The 19,295-nt window shown below is 61.2% G+C and overlaps 1 protein-coding gene across 2 annotated transcripts in view; it reads left to right on the top strand.

Moving 5' to 3' along the window:
- The window catches only part of B4GALNT4 (beta-1,4-N-acetyl-galactosaminyl transferase 4), a 32,986-nt gene extending 14,162 nt beyond the window's left edge, over positions 1–18,824 (top strand). The window contains exons 2-20 of one of the 2 annotated variants that reach the window (XM_014940704.1): positions 604–719; positions 3,309–3,419; positions 4,081–4,176; positions 4,457–4,547; positions 4,895–4,995; positions 5,691–5,758; positions 8,434–8,512; positions 10,224–10,290; positions 11,864–12,007; positions 12,244–12,353; positions 12,690–12,790; positions 13,170–13,252; positions 13,929–15,189; positions 15,356–15,663; positions 15,912–16,065; positions 16,437–16,509; positions 16,598–16,751; positions 17,500–17,626; positions 17,832–18,824. In XM_014940704.1, the coding sequence (XP_014796190.1) occupies positions 604–719; positions 3,309–3,419; positions 4,081–4,176; positions 4,457–4,547; positions 4,895–4,995; positions 5,691–5,758; positions 8,434–8,512; positions 10,224–10,290; positions 11,864–12,007; positions 12,244–12,353; positions 12,690–12,790; positions 13,170–13,252; positions 13,929–15,189; positions 15,356–15,663; positions 15,912–16,065; positions 16,437–16,509; positions 16,598–16,751; positions 17,500–17,626; positions 17,832–17,946 (3,359 nt within the window). In that variant the 3' untranslated portion in view covers positions 17,947–18,824. Of the gene's footprint in view, positions 1–603; positions 720–3,308; positions 3,420–4,080; positions 4,177–4,456; positions 4,548–4,894; positions 4,996–5,690; positions 5,759–6,425; positions 6,505–8,433; positions 8,513–10,223; positions 10,291–11,863; positions 12,008–12,243; positions 12,354–12,689; positions 12,791–13,169; positions 13,253–13,928; positions 15,190–15,355; positions 15,664–15,911; positions 16,066–16,436; positions 16,510–16,597; positions 16,752–17,499; positions 17,627–17,831 lie in introns of both variants that reach the window. The other variant, XM_014940705.1, reaches the window with a different exon arrangement.
- Positions 18,825–19,295: the final 471 nt, after the last annotated feature.

Raw genomic sequence — 19,295 nt, 5'->3', positions numbered from 1 at the left:
GTTTAAAATAATCTGTGCCTTCGCAGCCTGGGGAGGGTGGGGGGGAGGTGCGGGGGGGAGTCCGGAGGTTGGGAATAATTAATGCAGCACACAGTAACGAAGCCACCTGCGATGGGGCCGTTAGCGAGGTCTTTGCAATGGTGCCTTTAGCGGGGTGGTGGGGGTTGGGAAGATGGGTTTGGGGAGAAGATGATGTTGGGGGGGCTGGAGCCGGTGGGCTCTGGGCAGAGGCGTTGGGGGGCTCAGGGACGGGGGGGGCAGGGGAGCAGGGGTGCGTCCCCGAGGATGGATGTGGGGTGAGATCCCGGGGGAGCTTATCCCGGCCATCTCTGACGTAAAGGGCCTGGAGCTGATAAAGGGCCTGGAGCTGAGCTGTGGGGGGTGTAATTAAACCTGGTGCTGATGAGCCGATGCAAGCTGCTTAGCACAAATGTAATGAGGGGAATCGCAGCCAGAGCCCCCCACCATTGTCCCCCCCATCTCCCCTTCCTGGGGAGCAGCGACCCCTGCCCTCCCCCATGCTGAAGGGGTGACCCCAAAGGGGGAGGGTTTTGGGATGGGGAGGGGGCCCTGGTCTCACTCCTGCTTCTGCTCCCCCCGCAGATGGCGAGAGGCTGGGGGAGGTGACGGACCCCGGCCGGCGGTCAGCGGCAGCCCGAGCAGCGGCGCGGCAGAGGAAAGCCGAGGACTCCAGCGAGAGCCACGAGGAGGAGCCGATGGTAACGGCAGAGCCGGGGCGCAGAGGGGTGGGATGGGACCCCCATGGAGGTCACTGGCCCGAGTCTCCTGCCCAGCGCACGGCCAACCGGAGCAGGGCACTCCGAGCCTTGGCCAGCTGAGGGATGCCAAGGATGGGGAGGGGACAACCTCCCTGGTTCTGCTCAGCAGCCCTCGTGTGGATAACACAAATCCCTCATATCCCAGTGAAACTTCTGGTGGTGTGCCTCGGGCCTCTTGCTGTGATGCCCCGGGATGAGTCTGGCATCATCTCTGCACTCCCTCAGTGGTGATAAGGTCCTGCTTTGCTGGGCAAAGCCACCTTCTCCTGTATCCTCTGCTCCATCTTGGTGGCCTCCACTTGTCTGTGCTGGACTGGAGAGCCCCAAGCTGGGCTCAGTGTACCCCAGGTGGGGTCTCCAGTCCGACGCCGGAGAGATCTCCCCTTGCTGATGGCCCAGGAGGCCCTTGGTGTTGTAGCCATGAGGACACCCAGCTGTCCCCTATGCAATCTGCTGTCACCAAGTCCTTGTTGAACACCCTCCTGTCCCCTCTTCAGCCTGCTGTCACCAAGGGGGACAGGCAGGTGGGATGCCGGGAGAGGGAAGCCACGGGGTGTTCCCTTGCCCCGTCCCTGCCAAGCTGCTGCCAGCCCTGGTGACAGCGAGTTGCCCTTGGGGTGGGCATCGCTTGGGCTCTTCCCAAGCTGTGGTACTTCAAGCACGGGCGAGTGGTTTGTGTCTGGAGGGAGGGGAAAGCATCGAGTCCCTGTGCCCGGAGCCCTCAGTGCCCATCTCAGTGGCTGGATGCCTCCAGCACCACGGGCTCTGCAGATAAAAGGCTGGTTTGTCCCCAGCTTCGGGAAATCACCCCCTGTTCCAGCTGCGGGGAGCTGGGCTGGGAATAGTCCCCTCTGTTGGGGCAGGTGGGGGAGAAGTTCACTCCAGTTGGAAAGCAAACGGCCCAGTCCAAAGGGACTCCACGAAACAGGGCAACAAAAATGCTCCTTCAAAAAAGGAAATGGAAAATTCTCCTCCTGGCGTGCTCCCAGCTACGGGTCACACTGTCGGGGCTGCTGGTCTGTCATCTCTGGGGCAGAGCAGGAATGGCAGTGGCTTGTCCTCTCCAGCCATCTCACCCGAGGGATGGAGACCAGACCTGGTCCCTCTCCATGGAGGGTTTTCTGGGCGCTGGGGACAGAGAGCCTGGTGCCGGTAAGGAGAGCTGGCTCCAGGCTAGAGAGCAATTAGTGGTGAGAAATACTGATGGGGCAGAGGCTGATTGCGCCTGGGTGGTGGCAAGGGGCGGCCCAGGAAGGAGCACCCCAGCTCTGATTGCTCCCAGCTCCTCACAAATCAGGGACAGACACAAAAAGGAGAGAATCGAGGTGCCTGGAGAAAGCCCAGGCTGGTGCTGGGTGAGGACGGGGGGTCAGCAGGAACTGGTCTCGGCTTTCCCTGGGAGGAGAGTGAATCCTTCCGAGAAGCGTGGCACAATTACGCTGCCTCCCTAATAACGTCTTCCAAGGGCACCGCTCCCCTCCTCCGGGACACTAATGAGCTCATTTAGGCAAAGTTCTCTAATTATTTCCTTGGCGCTGTGCATCCTAACGGGAAGCGCTTTGACGATGCTGCGGTTCTCACCCGGGCTTGGAGCTGGGCTCTGCTTTTGGGGGTGGCTCCACTCTCTTGGGGGTGGCACGGTCCCTCCTTGCCTGGCTGAGGCCACAGGGGACAATGACTGTGACTCCTCCTGGGACAAGTGGCACGGATGTCCATGTCCCCTTTGGTCCCAGCCCCAGAGAGGGGTGATGCTGAGTGTGGGCATCACCAGTGTTACGATGGGCTGTGACACCAGCCAGGTCCCCGGGGGACAGGCACGGAGTGGCAGTTTGGTGGTCACTTTGGGGAGGGTTGGTGGCCTTTCCTCACATGCTAAGCTGGTCCCTCATCCCCCATCTGCCCGTGGTCCCTGGGATGCGGTGGCAGAGTTGGGGTGATGCCCACGGGGCACCAGCTCTGCCTGCTGGTGGTGGAAGAGGAGGATGCTCTGTGTGGGCTCCAGAAGTGCCTGGCTCTTTTAGTCACCCATCACCTTTCCGGCAGGCTGGGGGCAGGGGAGTGCTCACCTAATCCCATTAAATTACAAAACACAATCAATCGGATTAATCTGATCCCCTTTAAATGAAGAGGGGGAGCAGAGAAGCATCCTATTTCCTCTGAAGGTGAGTGGACGTAGAGATTCCTTCTGCTCTTTTGGAGACAGAGCCCAAAAGTAGGGTTTCCAGTAGCCTGTCAGACCGGGCAAATATTTTAGATGGACAGAAAACACACTGTTTGGGAGAAGTTTCTGTCCTTGGCAGAGGAAGGGAAACGAGTTTAGCTGGGACACTTTGCAACTCTGCTCCCCAGAACACCTTCCCAGTGTTTTGCTGCCTCCTCCTGCCCCTGTTCTCCTTTGCCGTTAGCCTTGAAAACACTTTGGTTTGGCAATGCTTGATGTCCAAAATGAGATGCTTAGATGTAGGGAGACCTCCTGTGAGCATGGCCGGGTCAGCCCCAATCCCCCCATCTCTGACCTCTCCCCCACAGAACGACGAGCAGGACTTGGACGGCTGGTTTTCCAGAGGCCAACGGTCGGACCGAGCCACCACACGCCCCAACCTCAACCTGACCAAGCAGCCTTTGCCCTGGAGTGAGCAGGTCAGTGGGCAGGAGCTGCAAAGAGGGCGATGGTAGAGGAGAAGGTCCTCAGGGGATGTCCACTCAGTCCCTGCTTGGGCAGCCCGTGTCCCCCCAGCCTGCGTGGCTCCAAAGCTATCTCCAGCCACCCTTCTCCCTGCCCTCCATCACCCGTCTCAGGGGCTCTGCCTGGTCCTGGGGTCAACGCAGTGCCCATGAGGATGAGCTCCTTGGGTGCATGTGCATTACCCCCCTCCTCAGTCTGTGGGGGTGTGCAAGGGGACATCCTGCTGCCTGTCTTCTCCAGATGGGTCCATGCTGTGCTCATCTTCTGGTGCTAGGTGGTGGGATGGGTGCTGGGGCTGTGTGAAGGACGGGGTTGGGATTTTGGTGCTGTCGCCAGACAACATCCATTGTCCAAGTGTGCTTGGGAGCCCAAGGAGCAGCAGCTGGTGGGTTATCTCCTGGGGCAGGCACAGGGAGGGGAGCTGGCACAGGGAGGGGTGCTCAGCCCTTCCTCGTTGTCACTGAAGAGGAACTGAGGCTGGGAAGGTGACATCCCTAGGGCAGGTGACATCCCTACAGCTCAGTGTTCACGGTCAGCCTGCCCTAACGCTGTCCTTGGGAGGTGAGGGGAGACGCGAGGAGGACACCCTGCTTATCTTCCCCTCTCCTCCCCCAGTACAAAGGGAAGGCCAACTTGCACGTCTTCGAAGACTGGTGTGGAGGGGCTGTGAGGCACCTGAGGAAGAACCTCCATTTTCCGCTCTTTCCCCATGTGAGTCCCGTCCTGATGGTGGTGGGTCAGAGGGAGGGTCCGCTCATCCCTCTCTGGGTGCTGCTGGGTCTCCACTGGCTGTGGGCTTGGTCCTCCAGACCTTTTCTTGCAGGATTTCTGGGTTGGTTCAGGGCAGGCAATTCCCAGCAGAGCAGGGATGAATGGGGAGATGGGTGGTGATGGGACCCCCATGTCCACCCATGGCTGGGTGATGGTGGTGTAAGGTGTGAGGCTGGGCATGAACCGTTGGTGCTTTCATGTCTCCGTCTCCCCTCGGCAGACCCGCACCACGGTGAAGAAGCTGGCTGTGTCACCCAAGTGGAAGAACTACGGGCTGAGGATTTTTGGCTACATCCACCCCTTCAAGGATGGTGAGTGATGGAGTTTGGCCTCTTCCCCTCCTGCAGCAACGTGGAGAAGCTGCCTCCTCCCCCGTTCTTGGACCACACAAGGACTGAAAGGCTCTTAGAGATAGTCCCCAAACCCTGGCTCCCAGGCAGGAGGGTTTTTCTGAAGCGAGGACCCTTTTCCCTGGTTGCTTTGATGGGAGGCAAGGCCCTGACCCAGAACAGAGCCATGACATGAGGTCTGGGGTGGCCCCATCACCTCTGTCCACCCATCCCTGTTTCCCCATCTCACAGCGAGGCACCAGGGCTGAGCCCGTGCCACTGGGGCTGCTGTTTTATCCTGTGGTGACCTGCTCCTTGGCTCTCCGCAGGGGACTTCCAGTTTTCTGTGGCATCAGATGACAATTCCGAGTTCTGGCTCAGCTCTGACGACAGCCCATCCAACTCCCAGCTGGTTGCCTTCGTGGGCAAGGTGTGTGCCTTCATCCTCCACCCTCTGCCTTTCCCCACCCCAGGGGTGCCCCAGCTCCTACCAAAAGTGTCTCCTCCCCGGGGTGCCTCGCTTCCAGCATCCTGATAACCATCCCCAGATACCTTCTGGGCACCCCTAGGGCTCGATTAACCATGTTTCAAATGCACAGGCGCTCTTTAGCCATGGTATGTTCTCCTTTCTCCATGTCCCTCTGCTGCAGAGCTCTCAAAGGGAGCGTGCAGGCTCCCTGGGGGACTTTGCCGGAGGCAGCTTCTTTGTCCCCATGGGGGACACCGGGCAATTTCAGCCTGGTCCCAACTCTGGCCCTGGCCAGGCCTGGTTTGGCTTCTGAAGGACCATTTGCCCCTTGGTCCCACCCTAGTTGTCCCAGAACAGGAGATTTAATATTTGCTCCTGGATTTTTCTTGGCATAAACTCCTATAACTGGAAACCCTGAGGTCCATCATCGCACCCATGGATTTTTGGGATCTTGGTGACAAGTTCTTGTGGCAGGAGTGCCACAGCTGGGGACAAGCAAGCCCTCCTGGGATATCCTCCTGCCTGAAGAGCCTTTCTGGAGCATGGCCTAGTGCCTGGTGGAGGAGAGATCTCACAGCCTGGTGGGGTTTGGGCCTCGTGCCCCCTTGGCCTGTGGTGTCCCCAGGGCTCTCATGTGCTCCTCCTTCCTTCCCCAGCTGGGCACCGAGTGGACGGCACCAGGAGAGTTCACCAAATTCAGCTCACAAGTCTCCAAGCCTCTACGGTAAGTGTCTCCTTGCTCCTGCTGCCTGTCCCAGGTGGATGGATTTGGGGAGACAGAGCTGCTGGCTCCATGCTGACTCTGACCAGTTCCTCCTCCCTGGGAGGAGACCTTGGCCATGGTCTGTTCACAAAGGTCTTCCCAATGGCTCTTCCCAATGTGGGGTGTGGGCTGGACAGGATCTCAACCAACCCTGCCCCCAGGTCCATGGCATGAAGGTGTTGGGGGACGCAGGCACCTCTGCAGACGATGAGGTGGAGATGGATGGGGGGTCCCCCTGATCTCGGGAAGGTTCCCAGCAGTGGCATGGGGGAGCAGATGCCCACATCCTGCTGCCTGGAAGGTTCAGCCGCGTGTGAGCAAGGCAGAGAGGGTTTCCCGAGGTGGCTCCTGTAGCAGGGGAGCTCCCGTTGCTCCGGCAGCGGTGGTGGTTGGCTCAGCAATGATTTCTGACCGGCTTCTTCCCCTCCTGCGCAGCCTCATGTCCTCCAGGCGCTACTACTTCGAGCTGCTCCACAAGCAAGACGACCGAGGTTCAGACCATGCATGTGAGCAAGGCAGAGAGGGTTTCCCGAGGTGGCTCCTGTAGCCGGGGAGCTCCCGTTGTTCCAGCAGTGGTGGTGGTTGGCTCAGCAATGATTTCTGACCGGCTTCTTCCCCTCCTGCGCAGCCTCATGTCCTCCAGGCGCTACTACTTCGAGCTGCTCCACAAGCAAGACGACCGAGGTTCAGACCATGTGGAAGTTGGTGTGAGTAAATGCTCCTGCGCCTTTCCGGGGTTGTCCTGTCGAGAGGTGGTGCCAGGGCTTTTCCCGATGCATGTTAAAGCGCTTTATCCTGGAGCAAAGCCATGATTTCTCCCCTTTCCCGTGGCTGCCAGGGGCTCAGTCTGCAGAGGGGACCAGTCAGCGTCGCTCGGATGGAGCTGGGGCTCATTCCCCATCTCCCTGGGCAGGACGCCTGGCACGGGCTGCTTTTCCCTGGGCTCATCCCATCCTTTCGTGCCGATGGCCCTTTGGGAGCTAAAGGACCTGCCGTCCCTCCCTTGTGCTCCCGCTTCCCGATGTGCTCCCGCAGCGGGTGCCAGCGGAGCCCCCCAGGCTCCAGCAGTGATGGGACACCCAGCTCCTCCTGGCTGGTCCCATCTCTTCTCCTTGTTCCTTGGTCTCCTGCAGAAGGGGAAAGGTGTCCCGTAGGCTTCTTCTCAGAGGAGCCCATTACCGTGGGCAAGGGGAGCCCAGAGCGTGTAAGGTCAGAGCAGGGGGGTCCCAGGACACCGGCTGTGAGTGGGAGCCCACCCCGATGGCTTGTGTCCCAGGGTCAGTGGTGGGAGAGGCGGCTGAGATGACGGAGTGGGTCCCTTGTTTCTTTCTTCCCTCCCCTTGGAGATACCGTGAGTTTCAAATCTGAACTTGTCTGCCTCGGCTGCGCAGCCCTGGCAGAGCCTGGAGTGTGTGCGTCTCTGGGAGGGGAAAATGTTGGCTCGTTAGCAAAGGCCTCCTTTCTCCCAAGCAGCCATTAATCACTGGAGCTGAGCTTGTGCCAGCAGAGCATCAGGGAGGCTGACGACACCCCTTCCTCCCTGCCTCTCCTCTCCCTTCCTCCCTGCCTCTCCTCACCCTCCCCAGGCTCCATCCTGGCCCCTCCTGATAAGATCTGCATTTCTGCCCTGAAAAACAAATAGATGGGGGAGACGTGTTTTTATTTTGCTGGAGGGAGGGAAGCCTTTCAGATGTTCAGAAAGAAACAACAACAGCAACAGAAAAGCAGGACCCTAATGCGTCTCTGCCTGGGGGTGTTTAAGGGCTTGTCCGGACAAAGGCTCAAAACATGCTTTTAAAATGCAGTAGTTCAGTCGGTGCAGGCAGCGATGAAGACCCTCTGAAGTCAACACAAACTCCTGAGTGCAGGAAGGAGAGGGGGTGTTGCAGGGCTGGGCTTTGGCACAGGTCCCTGGTGGGTGCCGTGGGCTCGCTGCTCCGCTCCCTGAGGCTGAAGGGGGGTGTGTGGGGACACTGCCCTGCGCCCCAGCATCGTCCCCCACCACGAGGCAGGACATGGAGCTGTGCTGTCTCCCGTGCCCCCTTGGCCTGTGGTGTCCCCAGGGCTCTCATGTGCTCCTCCTTCCTTCCCCAGCTGGGCACCGAGTGGACGGCACCAGGAGAGTTCACCAAATTCAGCTCACAAGTCTCCAAGCCTCTACGGTAAGTGTCTCCTTGCTCCTGCTGCCTGTCCCAGGTGGATGGATTTGGGGAGACAGAGCTGCTGGCTCCATGCTGACTCTGACCAGTTCCTCCTCCCTGGGAGGAGACCTTGGCCATGGTCTGTTCACAAAGGTCTTCCCAATGGCTCTTCCCAATGTGGGGTGTGGGCTGGACAGGATCTCAACCAACCCTGCCCCCAGGTCCATGGCATGAAGGTGTTGGGGGACGCAGGCACCTCTGCAGACGATGAGGTGGAGATGGATGGGGGGTCCCCCTGATCTCGGGAAGGTTCCCAGCAGTGGCATGGGGGAGCAGATGCCCACATCCTGCTGCCTGGAAGGTTCAGCCGCGTGTGAGCAAGGCAGAGAGGGTTTCCCGAGGTGGCTCCTGTAGCAGGGGAGCTCCCGTTGCTCCGGCAGCGGTGGTGGTTGGCTCAGCAATGATTTCTGACCGGCTTCTTCCCCTCCTGCGCAGCCTCATGTCCTCCAGGCGCTACTACTTCGAGCTGCTCCACAAGCAAGACGACCGAGGTTCAGACCATGTGGAAGTTGGTGTGAGTAAATGCTCCTGCGCCTTTCCGGGGTTGTCCTGTCGAGAGGTGGTGCCAGGGCTTTTCCCGATGCATGTTAAAGCGCTTTATCCTGGAGCAAAGCCATGATTTCTCCCCTTTCCCGTGGCTGCCAGGGGCTCAGTCTGCAGAGGGGACCAGTCAGCGTCACTCGGATGGAGCTGGGGCTCATTCCCCATCTCCCTGGGCAGGACGCCTGGCACGGGCTGCTTTTCCCTGGGCTCATCCCATCCTTTCGTGCCGATGGCCCTTTGGGAGCTAAAGGACCTGCCGTCCCTCCCTTGTGCTCCCGCTTCCCGATGTGCTCCCGCAGCGGGTGCCAGCAGAGCAGCCTGTCCCCTCCAGGCTCCAGCAGTGATGGGACACCCAGCTCCTCCTGGCTGGTCCCATCTCTTCTCCTTGTTCCTTGGTCTCCTGCAGAAGGGGAAAGGTGTCCCGTAGGCTTCTTCTCAGAGGAGCCCATTACCGTGGGCAAGGGGAGCCCAGAGCGTGTAAGGTCAGAGCAGGGGGGTCCCAGGACACTCTGTGAGTGGGAGCCCACCCCGATGGCTTGTGTCCCAGGGTCAGTGGTGGGAGAGGCGGCTGAGATGACGGAGTGGGTCCCTTGTTTCTTTCTTCCCTCCCCTTGGAGATACCGTGAGTTTCAAATCTGAACTTGTCTGCCTCGGCTGCGCAGCCCTGGCAGAGCCTGGAGTGTGTGCGTCTCTGGGAGGGGAAAATGTTGGCTCGTTAGCAAAGGCCTCCTTTCTCCCAAGCAGCCATTAATCACTGGAGCTGAGCTTGTGCCAGCAGAGCATCAGGGAGGCTGACGACACCCCTTCCTCCCTGCCTCTCCTCTCCCTTCCTCCCTGCCTCTCCTCACCCTCCCCAGGCTCCATCCTGGCCCCTCCTGATAAGATCTGCATTTCTGCCCTGAAAAACAAATAGATGGGGGAGACGTGTTTTTATTTTGCTGGAGGGAGGGAAGCCTTTCAGATGTTCAGAAAGAAACAACAACAGCAACAGAAAAGCAGGACCCTAATGCGTCTCTGCCTGGGGGTGTTTAAGGGCTTGTCCGGACAAAGGCTCAAAACATGCTTTTAAAATGCAGTAGTTCAGTCGGTGCAGGCAGCGATGAAGACCCTCTGAAGTCAACACAAACTCGTGAGTGCAGGAAGGAGAGGGGGTGTTGCAGGGCTGGGCTTTGGCACAGGTCCCTGGTGGGTGCCGTGGGCTCGCTGCTCCGCTCCCTGAGGCTGAAGGGGGGTGTGTGGGGACACTGCCCTGCGCCCCAGCATCGTCCCCCACCACGAGGCAGGACATGGAGCTGTGCTGTCTCCCGGGATGTTATTGATGCCACTGCTGGTATGGGGCTGGACCTGGCCTGCCTGGCCCAGGAGGATCATGGTGGCCGTGTGGCAGCATCAGCCCATGTCCCACCCCCAGGAGCATTCCCCTCTCTGACCATGCAGGGTAATCCCAAATCTTGCTGATCCCAAACCACCTGGAGAAAGGCAGGAGATGGGTCTGTGCCGAGGCAGGATCAGTCCTCTCCCCTGTTCCTCTCCTGCCAGGTCAGGGTGGGATCAGTGCAGGCGAGTTTCTGGGAGCTGGGGATGGGGTAGGACCCATCCCAGGGTGCCAGGGGTTGGGCAGTGGCATCCCAAGACCCCGACACCCTCCCACTCATCCTCCCTCTCCTTTCGTTTTTTCCTAGTGGCGGGTTTTCCTCCCCAGTTTGAAGTTCGAAGTGATCGACTCCTCCTACATCTCTCTGTACACAGGTAAGGGCCACGCGTGTCCTGGGCCACGGCAAGCAAGGTCTCGAGGGGGCTGTAGGTGTTGGTGCTGCTGGGGAGGGACGGCATCAGAGCCCGGGAAGGAGACCAGGTCCTGGGAAATCACATCCTGGGGGAACATCTCAGCCTCTCGCACCCACCAGAGCTTCTGCTGGGTGTCAGGGAGGAGGCAAGGGGCTGGGGTGGGCAGAGGTGATGCGAGGAGTGTGCTGTGACCTGCCCGTGGGTGGGACGTGGAGGTGACACACCACAGAGACACAGCTCTCCTGGTGCTCCAGCCCTGTCCCTGCTAATGAGACCTGGGAGGGCTGGCTCCTCGGCCCGGCCCTGAGTTATGAGGAGCTGTCGTGTAAGCAGGGATGGATGGTGCAAGGTTTAATTAAATCTATAGATCTTCTGCTTCCTGCCCCTTCCCTGGCAGCAAGAAAGGACTTGATAGATGGGTCCTGCCCCAGTGCTCGATACGCTGGAGGACTGGTCATCAAACATGCCCTGGGAGGTGTCGATAAGGCGGGGGGGACAGGCAACTGGCGGGGATCAATGGGGAGAAGAGGAATGGGGTGGTGCTGCTGGTATTGATGCAGGTGCCTGTGAGATGGATGATGGGCAGATAAACTCCTCCCCCTGACCGCTATCTGTCAGGGCTGGTGCTTTCTGCTTCTCTTTCCCGCTTCCCGGCTCCCTCGGGCCCCAGCAGCATCCCGGGGCGAAGCCACGTCACTCATGGGCAGCCTGTCCCCGTGGTGTGGGGGACACCAGCAGCACACAGAGGATCCTCCTTCCTCCCTTCCCCTTCTCTGGGCTTCTCCAGAGGAAAAAGCTGGAAAGTGGAGGAAAAAGCAACCCCCCCCCCCTCAGCCAGCTGCAGGGAGGCTTTTGGGGAGCCTTTCCCCACTGCCAGCAAAAGGATTTGGGGTTTGGGAAAGGGAACCCTTTGGTTTCAGGACCTGCCTGTCTCCCTGCTGGCAGCAGGGCTGTCTGGAGAGGGAGCACCCGTGGGTGCCTGGGGCAGGCGGCTCTGAGCGTGGCCAAGGTGACCGGGGCAGGGTGACCTCCCACGGGCAGTGCTGGGGGCTGGTTGGCAGCCAAGGACAACGTGCCACCCTCCTCCCTGAACAGGAGGCCAAACCAGCCCATGTTGCCTTTACCTGCACCTCTGTGGGGAGGAACATCCACGGTTTGATTCCTGTGTCCTTGGGAGTTGAAGCTCCCGAGTGTTCCCAGCCCTTGTCTGTGAGTGATGCTGATGCTGGGGCCAGGGCTGCCTGCCCGAGATCCCTTGTACCCGGGTCCTCTCAGTGCTCCTTAGTAAATGGCAATAATCATTAGGCTGATTAGTCACGGGGTCTGCGAGCGTGTGGGAGGGCTGGAGGGTTTGCCCCCCTGCAAACACATTGGCTCCCCTTGTTCCTTCCCCTGGGAGCAGGAGGAATCCACAGTCCTCGGAGCCCTCTTGGTGGGAGGGATGGAGAGGTTGGGAGGTGCCACCGTGGAGGATGCTGCTGGGACAAGGCTCCGTGTGCCCATGGGGTTCAGCCCCTCTCCTCTCCTTCTCCAGATGAATCATCCCTGAAGATGAACCACGTGGAGCACATCCCGCAGACCTTGGCCAGCCACAGCGGGAGCTACCTCTGGGAGGCTCAGCAGGATGAGCACGGGGCTGACATGCTGAAGCCTGACCCCAGGGACACCTTCTTCCTCAGTGAGTGGCTGGGACCAGACCTTCACAGATCTCCGTGGGGTTTTGGGGGAGGAAAAAGGCAGGATCCGGCTGCCACAGGCACCCAGAGCATCCCTCCTACCTTCTGCCCATCTCCTGGGTGGAGGGTCTGTAGTGGGGTGAGCTGGGATGGTTTGGGGTCGAGGCTATAAGGTGGGATGGGCTATGGGGAGTGGTGGGGCATGGCCTGGGGCTGAGCTGTGGCTGTTTCTCCCCAGCCCCTGCGATCGAGGCCTCCCGAGTGGAGAACGTGCTGGTGCCCTGTGCCTACAGCCCCACCTACGTGGTGAAGGACTTCCCCATCGCCCGCTACCAGGGCCTGCAATTTGTAAGTGTCTCCCCATGACGGGGACAGGGTCACGCTCCTGTGGGGGACATGGTGAAGTGGAGCACTTTGTCCTCGCCCCAGGGCAGGGATGTTTCCACCTGGTTAAAATTCAGGAGAAAATCTCCCACGCTGGAGGATCCGGCTGAGCTTCCCATCCTGACCCCAAGGGGTTTGGGTTAAAAGCCCCACAGGGTGTTTGAGGCGCTGAGGGTCACCTTGCTGTTGGGGGGCCATGCTGGTGGCCTCAGGTCCCCGGTTCCTGGCCCTGCCAGCCCCTAATTCCTTGGAGCAAGCCCGCTCCGTGCTGTGATGACGGTGGTGTGGTCATCTCCCCAGGTCTACCTCTCGTTCGTGTACCCCAACGACTTCACGCGCCTCACTCACATGGAGACAGAGAACAAGTGCTTCTACAGGGAGTCCCCCCTCTACCTGGAGAAGTGAGTGTCGGGGGGTGGTGTTTGGGGGTGGTACGTGGCAGGAAGGAGGGGGCTGATGTCAACAGGGCACTCCAAGAGCTGGAGAAGCAGCGCTGAGATGGCGCATCCTCAGCCCTGTGTCCCCCACACCTTAAGCTCTGCCCCCCATGGAAGGGCCACCTCTGGGCTGGCTCTTTCCCCATCTCTTGGGCGTGCAGCAGCCTGAGACCTGGCAGTGCTCCTGGATTTTGGGAACCCCAGCTCCCTTTGGAGCCGGGCTGTGCCCGGGCACCTGCGCTGCAGCTGGGGATGTTCCTCCCTGCGCGTGTGTGCGAGCACGTCCCTCCGCGCACACCCCTGCCTTAGCCCCGGGACCTCATCCCTCCTCTCTGTCTCCCAGGTTTGGATTTTATAAGTACATGAAGATGGATGAAGAGGAGGAGGATCCGCGCCAGCGAGCCTTTCTCTTCCTCAGCCCAGACAGTGAGTCACCGCTCCCCGCTGGCAGCTCTTGGGCATCTCTCAGCAGCTTGGCACGGGGCTGAGCACCCGCCCTCCTCGCCCACTGGCCCGTGGGCTCCTCGGGATGATGCCCCCAGAGATGCCAGGGGGCTCAGGGAGGGCAGAGCTGTGGGGAGCCGCTTGTCTCCAAGCAGTCCCCCCTGCTCCGTGGCCATGCATCCTGCTCGGCTCAGCCACAGATGTGGGCAGCGGGATGCGGGAAGTGGGATGCTTGGGTTGGGATTTGATTTCCCTGCTTCTTGAAGCATCTCCTGGGTTGGCCTGGGCAGTGGGCAGCAGGATCCGACCAGATAGGGTGTGGAGTCTGGGGGTTCTCAGGGGACCTGGGTTGTTCGGAGCCTGCCCTGCTGTCAGTTTGGGGCTTGGCAAAGCCCTGGCAGGCTGGGTTTGCTCACGGATGGAATTAGAGTGGTGCCAAGAGGTGGCCGGGGCTCAGAGGGGTTAATGGGCAGAGGCTGGAGCTGCCAGCCCTGCTGAGCATCCCTTAGTGCCCGCCAGCTCTGTCTCCCTCGTCCAGCTGCTGCTGGCAGCTTCATCTCTTGCTGGGGATGAGCTCTGCCTCCTTGTCTGGGGCTGCAGGGGGGTGTGATGAGTGGCTGGGACCCTCGGGGTATTTATCTCTGGCCTCACTCCCTAGATTTCCTAGAGGATGAGGATGATGAGGAGGAAGGAGCGGACAGCCCTGAGCCCACAGACCCGCTTCCCGAAGCCAAGGGGAAGAGCTTTGGGCCGGTACCCGGAGCCAAAGGGAAGGAGACCCCTCCGGTCACCGGGGGCTACGGCGACGACCTGGACTATTACAGCTTCCGCCGCCGGCGGGGCCGGGCCCGGGAGGAGACGAACACACCAGGGGGATGGAGCCCGTCCCACCGGGCCAGCACCAGCCCCACCGCCACCCCCGAGGACCCCCGCGGTGAGGAGGACAGGGGCCCCACGCTGGAGCAGGTCCGTGGGCGGGTGCTCAGTTGGTTACCCCAGGATCCTGGCGAGGGCGAGGAGGATGAACTGGGGCTGCTGGCACCTTCGAAGCGCGGCGGGGGTCTGAGCCTCCAGCCCCACCTCTCTGCTCCGGTCTTTGGGGGCAAAGCCAGAACGCTGGGTCCCAGCAAGGCTGCAGCGCTGCGGGAGGACAAAAAGCCCCAGAAGGCCCAGGAGAAGGTCTACGTGACCAGGCTGCAGCCTGGGAAACGCAAAGCCCCAGCACAGGAGCCAGTCTTTCCTGGCATCTTCCTTTACCCGAAACCTCTGAAGAAAGTCCATCTTCGCTCCAGGACCCCTCAGAAGCATCCCATCTCTTCCAGCAAGCTCCGTGCCATCCCTGGCCGCCGGACCCCCTGGCTCCTGGGCAACATCTCCAAGGAGAGGGACCCTGCCAGGAAGAAGAGCGGGCGGGGGGGCGGCAGGAGGTGGGAACGTCCATCCAAGATGGGGACGGAGCGGCGGGCGCTGCCCAGCCTCCTGGCCCTGGGGACCGAAGGGCTCTTCAGCAGGGAGACCCACGAGGACACAACCCCTGCCCCAGGCAGGACAGCGGCCACCACCGATTACAACTCCTCTGAGGCGACCCGCTCGGAGGGGACACGGGTGACATCCTTTCTGAAGATGTCAGAAACAACGGCGTCCCAGCAGGAGGAGGGAAAGGGCCAGGAGGAAGAGGAGGAGGAGGAGGAAGAGGTGTCGGACTACAGCTACGAGACCGGGGAGCTGCAGCAGAGCTGGCTGGAGGACTCCATCAACTGGCAGAGGACCTTCAGCGTCAGCTCGGTGGATTTCGAGCTCCTGCGCTCTGACTGGAACGACCTGCGCTGCAACGTGTCGGGCAACCTGCAGCTGAGCGAGAGCGAGGTGGTGGACGTGGTGGCACAGTACATGGAGAAGCTCAACGAGAAGAACGGAGGGTAGGGAGGGAGCGGGGCGCGGGTGGGAAGTTGGAGGGACATGTCTTCACCCTGCTTGGCTCCTCGGGGCCGGGTGAGTCGGATGGTGGGTTCAGGCCAACCCCTTGAGCTGCAGGGAGAAGAGGTCATGGGGATGGTGCTTTCAAGTGCTTTTTCTTTCCCATAGCATCTACACCCTCCTGAGGATCGTCAACGTGGAAAAGCGTCGTGACACGGCCCGGGGGAACCGCTACCTGCTGGAGCTGGAGTTGGCGGAGCGGGGCCAGCGCACGGTGCGGCTCTCTGAGTATGTCTACGTCCTCCTGCACCAGGGCAAGCAGGACGACAGCGCCGAGGCCAACCCCGAAGGGCCAGTCCTGGGGGCCACTGAGCCCCAGCCAAGCACCTGGAGCATCCTGTATGGAAAACCCATCCTGTGCCGGCCCCTGCGGCTCTCCTGGAAGCAGGATGTCATGGTCCACTTCGTGGTACCTGGTAGGTGACAGCGGGCCGTGTCCCTCCAGGGTCTCTGCTGCTGCCCCTGCCCTCAGCGTCCTCTGGGATGAGAGGAAGGCAGCCCCGGTTGTATCCTCCAGGGTGGCCCAGGGGAATGAGGTTCTCACTTCTCGTGAGATGCTGAGCTTCTCACTTCTCATCAAAGGGGTGTTGGTTGGGTTGGGGAAGGGGGTGCTGTTGGGACCCCCATGGTGAGCCTGAGGGATGTTTGTGGCTGTGTCCGGCAGTGAAGAACCAAGCCCGCTGGGTCCAGCAGTTCATCTCAGACATGGCCCGCCTGTACGGGGCTACGAAGGACGCCAACTTCAATGTCATCTTGGTGGACTTTGACAGCGACGACATGGACGTGGAGAAAGCCCTGCAGGACGCCCGACTGCCCCGGTAACCCACCCCACAGGAGCCTACCCTGCTCCCCCCAGGGCTGCCGAGGGGGGTCTGTGGGGTTCCTTGTGGTGGGACAGGCCATCCCAATGGTGCTCACACAACCTGCCGCTACTTCCCCAGCCCGGCCATGGGTCTCTGCCTCACTGCCTCTCTCCTCCTCCTCCTCCTCTTTGGGGGTTTGCTTCCCATGCGGAGGAGTCGGGGATGCAGAAACCTTCTCTGTCTCCATGGGGGACTCTTGGGATGAGTTCTAGGCACTTGACCCCCTTCCTGAGAAGGTCCCATCTCCTCACTGGTGGTCCCTGTCCTCTGCTTTGGCTGTGTCCCTTTCGGTCACCGGCACTGACCACCCTGTCCTCTCTCCTCAGCTACCAGTACCTGCGGCGCACGGGGAACTTCGAGCGCTCGGCCGGGCTGCAGGCTGGCGTGGACACGGTGGAGGTGAGCTGGGGGGAGAGGAACCAGCCCTCCCCTGGGGTGCAGCTTTTCACCCTCATCCTCTCCCCCTCGTGTCTGTCCCCTCCTGCAGGACGGGCACAGCATCGTGTTCCTCTGCGACCTGCACATCCATTTTCCCCCCAACATCCTGGACAGCATCCGGAAGCACTGCGTGGAGGGCAAGCTGGCCTACGCACCCATCGTCATGCGGCTCAGCTGCGGCAGCTCCCCCCGGGAGCCCAACGGTGAGCGGGGTCCCCTCTGCCACGACACCCCTCCAGTGGGAAAACCTCCCCCCAGCGCCCCAGGAGAGCTTGGGCCGCGGCCGGGCTGGGATGTGCGGGGAGGATGGGTTTGTTCTGCTCCAGCCAGAGGAGGGTCAAACCTGAGGGTGTCTGGGGTGCAGGGGGTGCGATGAGAGAGTTGGGGGGGTTCAGCCTGGAGAAGAGAAGGCTCCGGGGAGACTTTCCAGCCCCTTCCAGTCCCTCCAGGGGAGATGAGGAGGGACTCTGGATCAGGGAGGGGAGCCACAGGAGGGGGGGGAAGGGTTTGACCCTGAAAGAGGGGAGATGGAGCTGAGCTGTGGGGAAGAACTTGTTTGGTGTGAGGGTGGTGAGAGCCTGGCCCAGGTTGGCCAGAGAAGCTGTGGCTGCCCCATCCCTGGAGGGGTTCAAGGGCAGGTTGGAGGGGGCTTGGAGCAACCTGGGCTGGTGGGAGGTGTCCCTGCCCAGGGCAGGGGGTGGCACTGGGGGGGCTTTACAGTCCCTTCTCATCCAAACCATTCCGTGGTTCTATGATGCTCCCCAAAACCAAACTGTCACCTGGCACACCACCCTAGGAGGTGGCATTGGTGGGGATGGACCCCTGGTGGGATGAGGGGTTGGGACGGGGCGTTCCTGTGGTTCATGGGTGGTGGGGAGAGCACAGAGATGATGGCTGGGGGATTTGGGGTCCCCCCCTGTGCCCCTCGCCTCATCACTGTCCCCCCTCCAGGCTACTGGGAGGTGAATGGCTTCGGCCTCTTTGGCATCTACAAGTCGGACTTTGACCGCGTGGGAGGGATGAACACGGAGGAGTTCCGGGACCGCTGGGGCGGGGAGGACTGGGAACTCCTCGACAGGTGAGGCTGGGGGTGCCAGCAGCCCCTGACCCCCCCGGGCAGGGATGCCCATGCCAGTTTGGGTGCATCACCTGGGAAACCCTCTCCCCCCTCCATCCAGCTGGCAAAAGGCCGGGGTGACGTGGTGGCCGAGGGGCACAGCGTCCCTTTGGGAGGGTGGGATCTGTCCCCTCCCTTCCCTGAGCGTGTCCCCGTCCGGCTGCAGGGTCCTTCAGAGCGGGCTGGAGGTGGAGCGCTTGCGTCTCAGGAACTTTTACCATTACTACCACTCCAAGCGCGGCATGTGGAACGCCCGCAGCAAGAAGCCACCCAAGGACTAGCGCCCCGTGCCCGGCCTGCAGCCACCGACCCCCTCCTGTGCCCGCTGGAGGCCACCTCCGGTTGTCCCCAACCTCTGCCGATGTGCCCAGGTGCCGGCACGGAGGGCACCCCTGAACGAACCGCGGTTATTTTAGGGAGGGGGGGGAGCGGGGAGGGAGAAAGCGGGCGGTGATTTTTTTCTTAAGGGTCTAATTTCTTAGTCAGCGATGAATTTATTAACTCGTTAGTGCCGGGACAGTGGGGGTCCTGCTGTCAGGACCTGGGGGGATCCCCAGAGCCGGTGGGTCCTGGGGGCTGTGCCGGGCCGGTGATGCCGGAGGCGGAAAATCGGTACCCAAGCTCGCAGCCGGCACTCGGTCTGCAGCCCCTTTGCTGGGTGGCCCCCCCAGATTGCCCAGTACCTTGTCCCTGTGCCAGGCTGGAGAGCTGAGCTTTTGGGGGGGCTACTGGTACCCACTGGAGTGAGTGGGGGGTACGAGCCCACAGGGGCTGCCCAAACCCTCTTGCTCCCCTCCCCGGGATCCGTGGAGCCACCGCAGAGGGGAAAAGGGGTTCGGCTCTGCCCTGCCACACGGGGACACCCCACTGCGGCCCCATGGGGTGGGGGGCAAAGCCCCTTGGCACCACGGGCTGGCATTACCTGCACCCGGGGGGGAGGCTGGGTTGGGGTGGGAAAGGGCAGAGCCCGGAGCCGGTACGGGAGCAGGGGGAGAGCAAATGATGTTTCCAAGCTAATTTCTGTGAAATTATGAGGTAGGAAGCTGTTTTCAGGAAGTTTTGTCTGTTTTGGGATTTGTTTTTTTTTTTGTTGGGTTTTTTTTTTTGTTTTGCTTTGTTTTTTATTTTTATTCTTAAAAAAAATAAAATCAATGTCTTGGCTGGGATTCCCTTCCCCTCCATTGGCCTCGGGCCCTGGCAGGGACGCATCCCCCAGCCGGGCGTAGGGCACGCAGAGCCAGGTTGGCCCGTGTCCCCTCGCTGCTCCTGGGTCCCCTGGAGATGATCGCAGCCCTCTGGGGGGGCTTGGGAAGCCCTGGCCCCATGGCATGTCCCGGAGGAGAGAGCAGCCTTGCCCCGAGCGTGCTGGTGGATGCACTGGGGGCTGCTGAGGGTGGGAGGAGAGGGCAAGAACCCCCTGGGGCAGGGCTCCTGGTGGGACGATGCAGGAGGAGGAGGATGGGCATGGGGCAAGGATCTGCTCTCTTGGGGACCCTGGAGGAGGAGGAGGAAGGCAGCCGTTGTGTTTTTGATGCCCGAATGCACGCCTGGGCTTGCAGGGAGGTTGCGGAGCCTCCGCCCCACACCTGGGCTCCAACGGGGGCTGTTCCCTGTGCCCCACAGGCTGCAG

Source organism: Calidris pugnax, unplaced genomic scaffold (genome assembly GCF_001431845.1).
Source record: "Calidris pugnax isolate Ruff unplaced genomic scaffold, ASM143184v1 scaffold98, whole genome shotgun sequence".
NCBI classification, from domain to species: domain Eukaryota; kingdom Metazoa; phylum Chordata; class Aves; order Charadriiformes; family Scolopacidae; genus Calidris; species Calidris pugnax.
The sequence above is the reverse complement of the archived record's forward strand: the minus strand, read 5'-3'. Positions and strand labels throughout refer to the sequence as shown.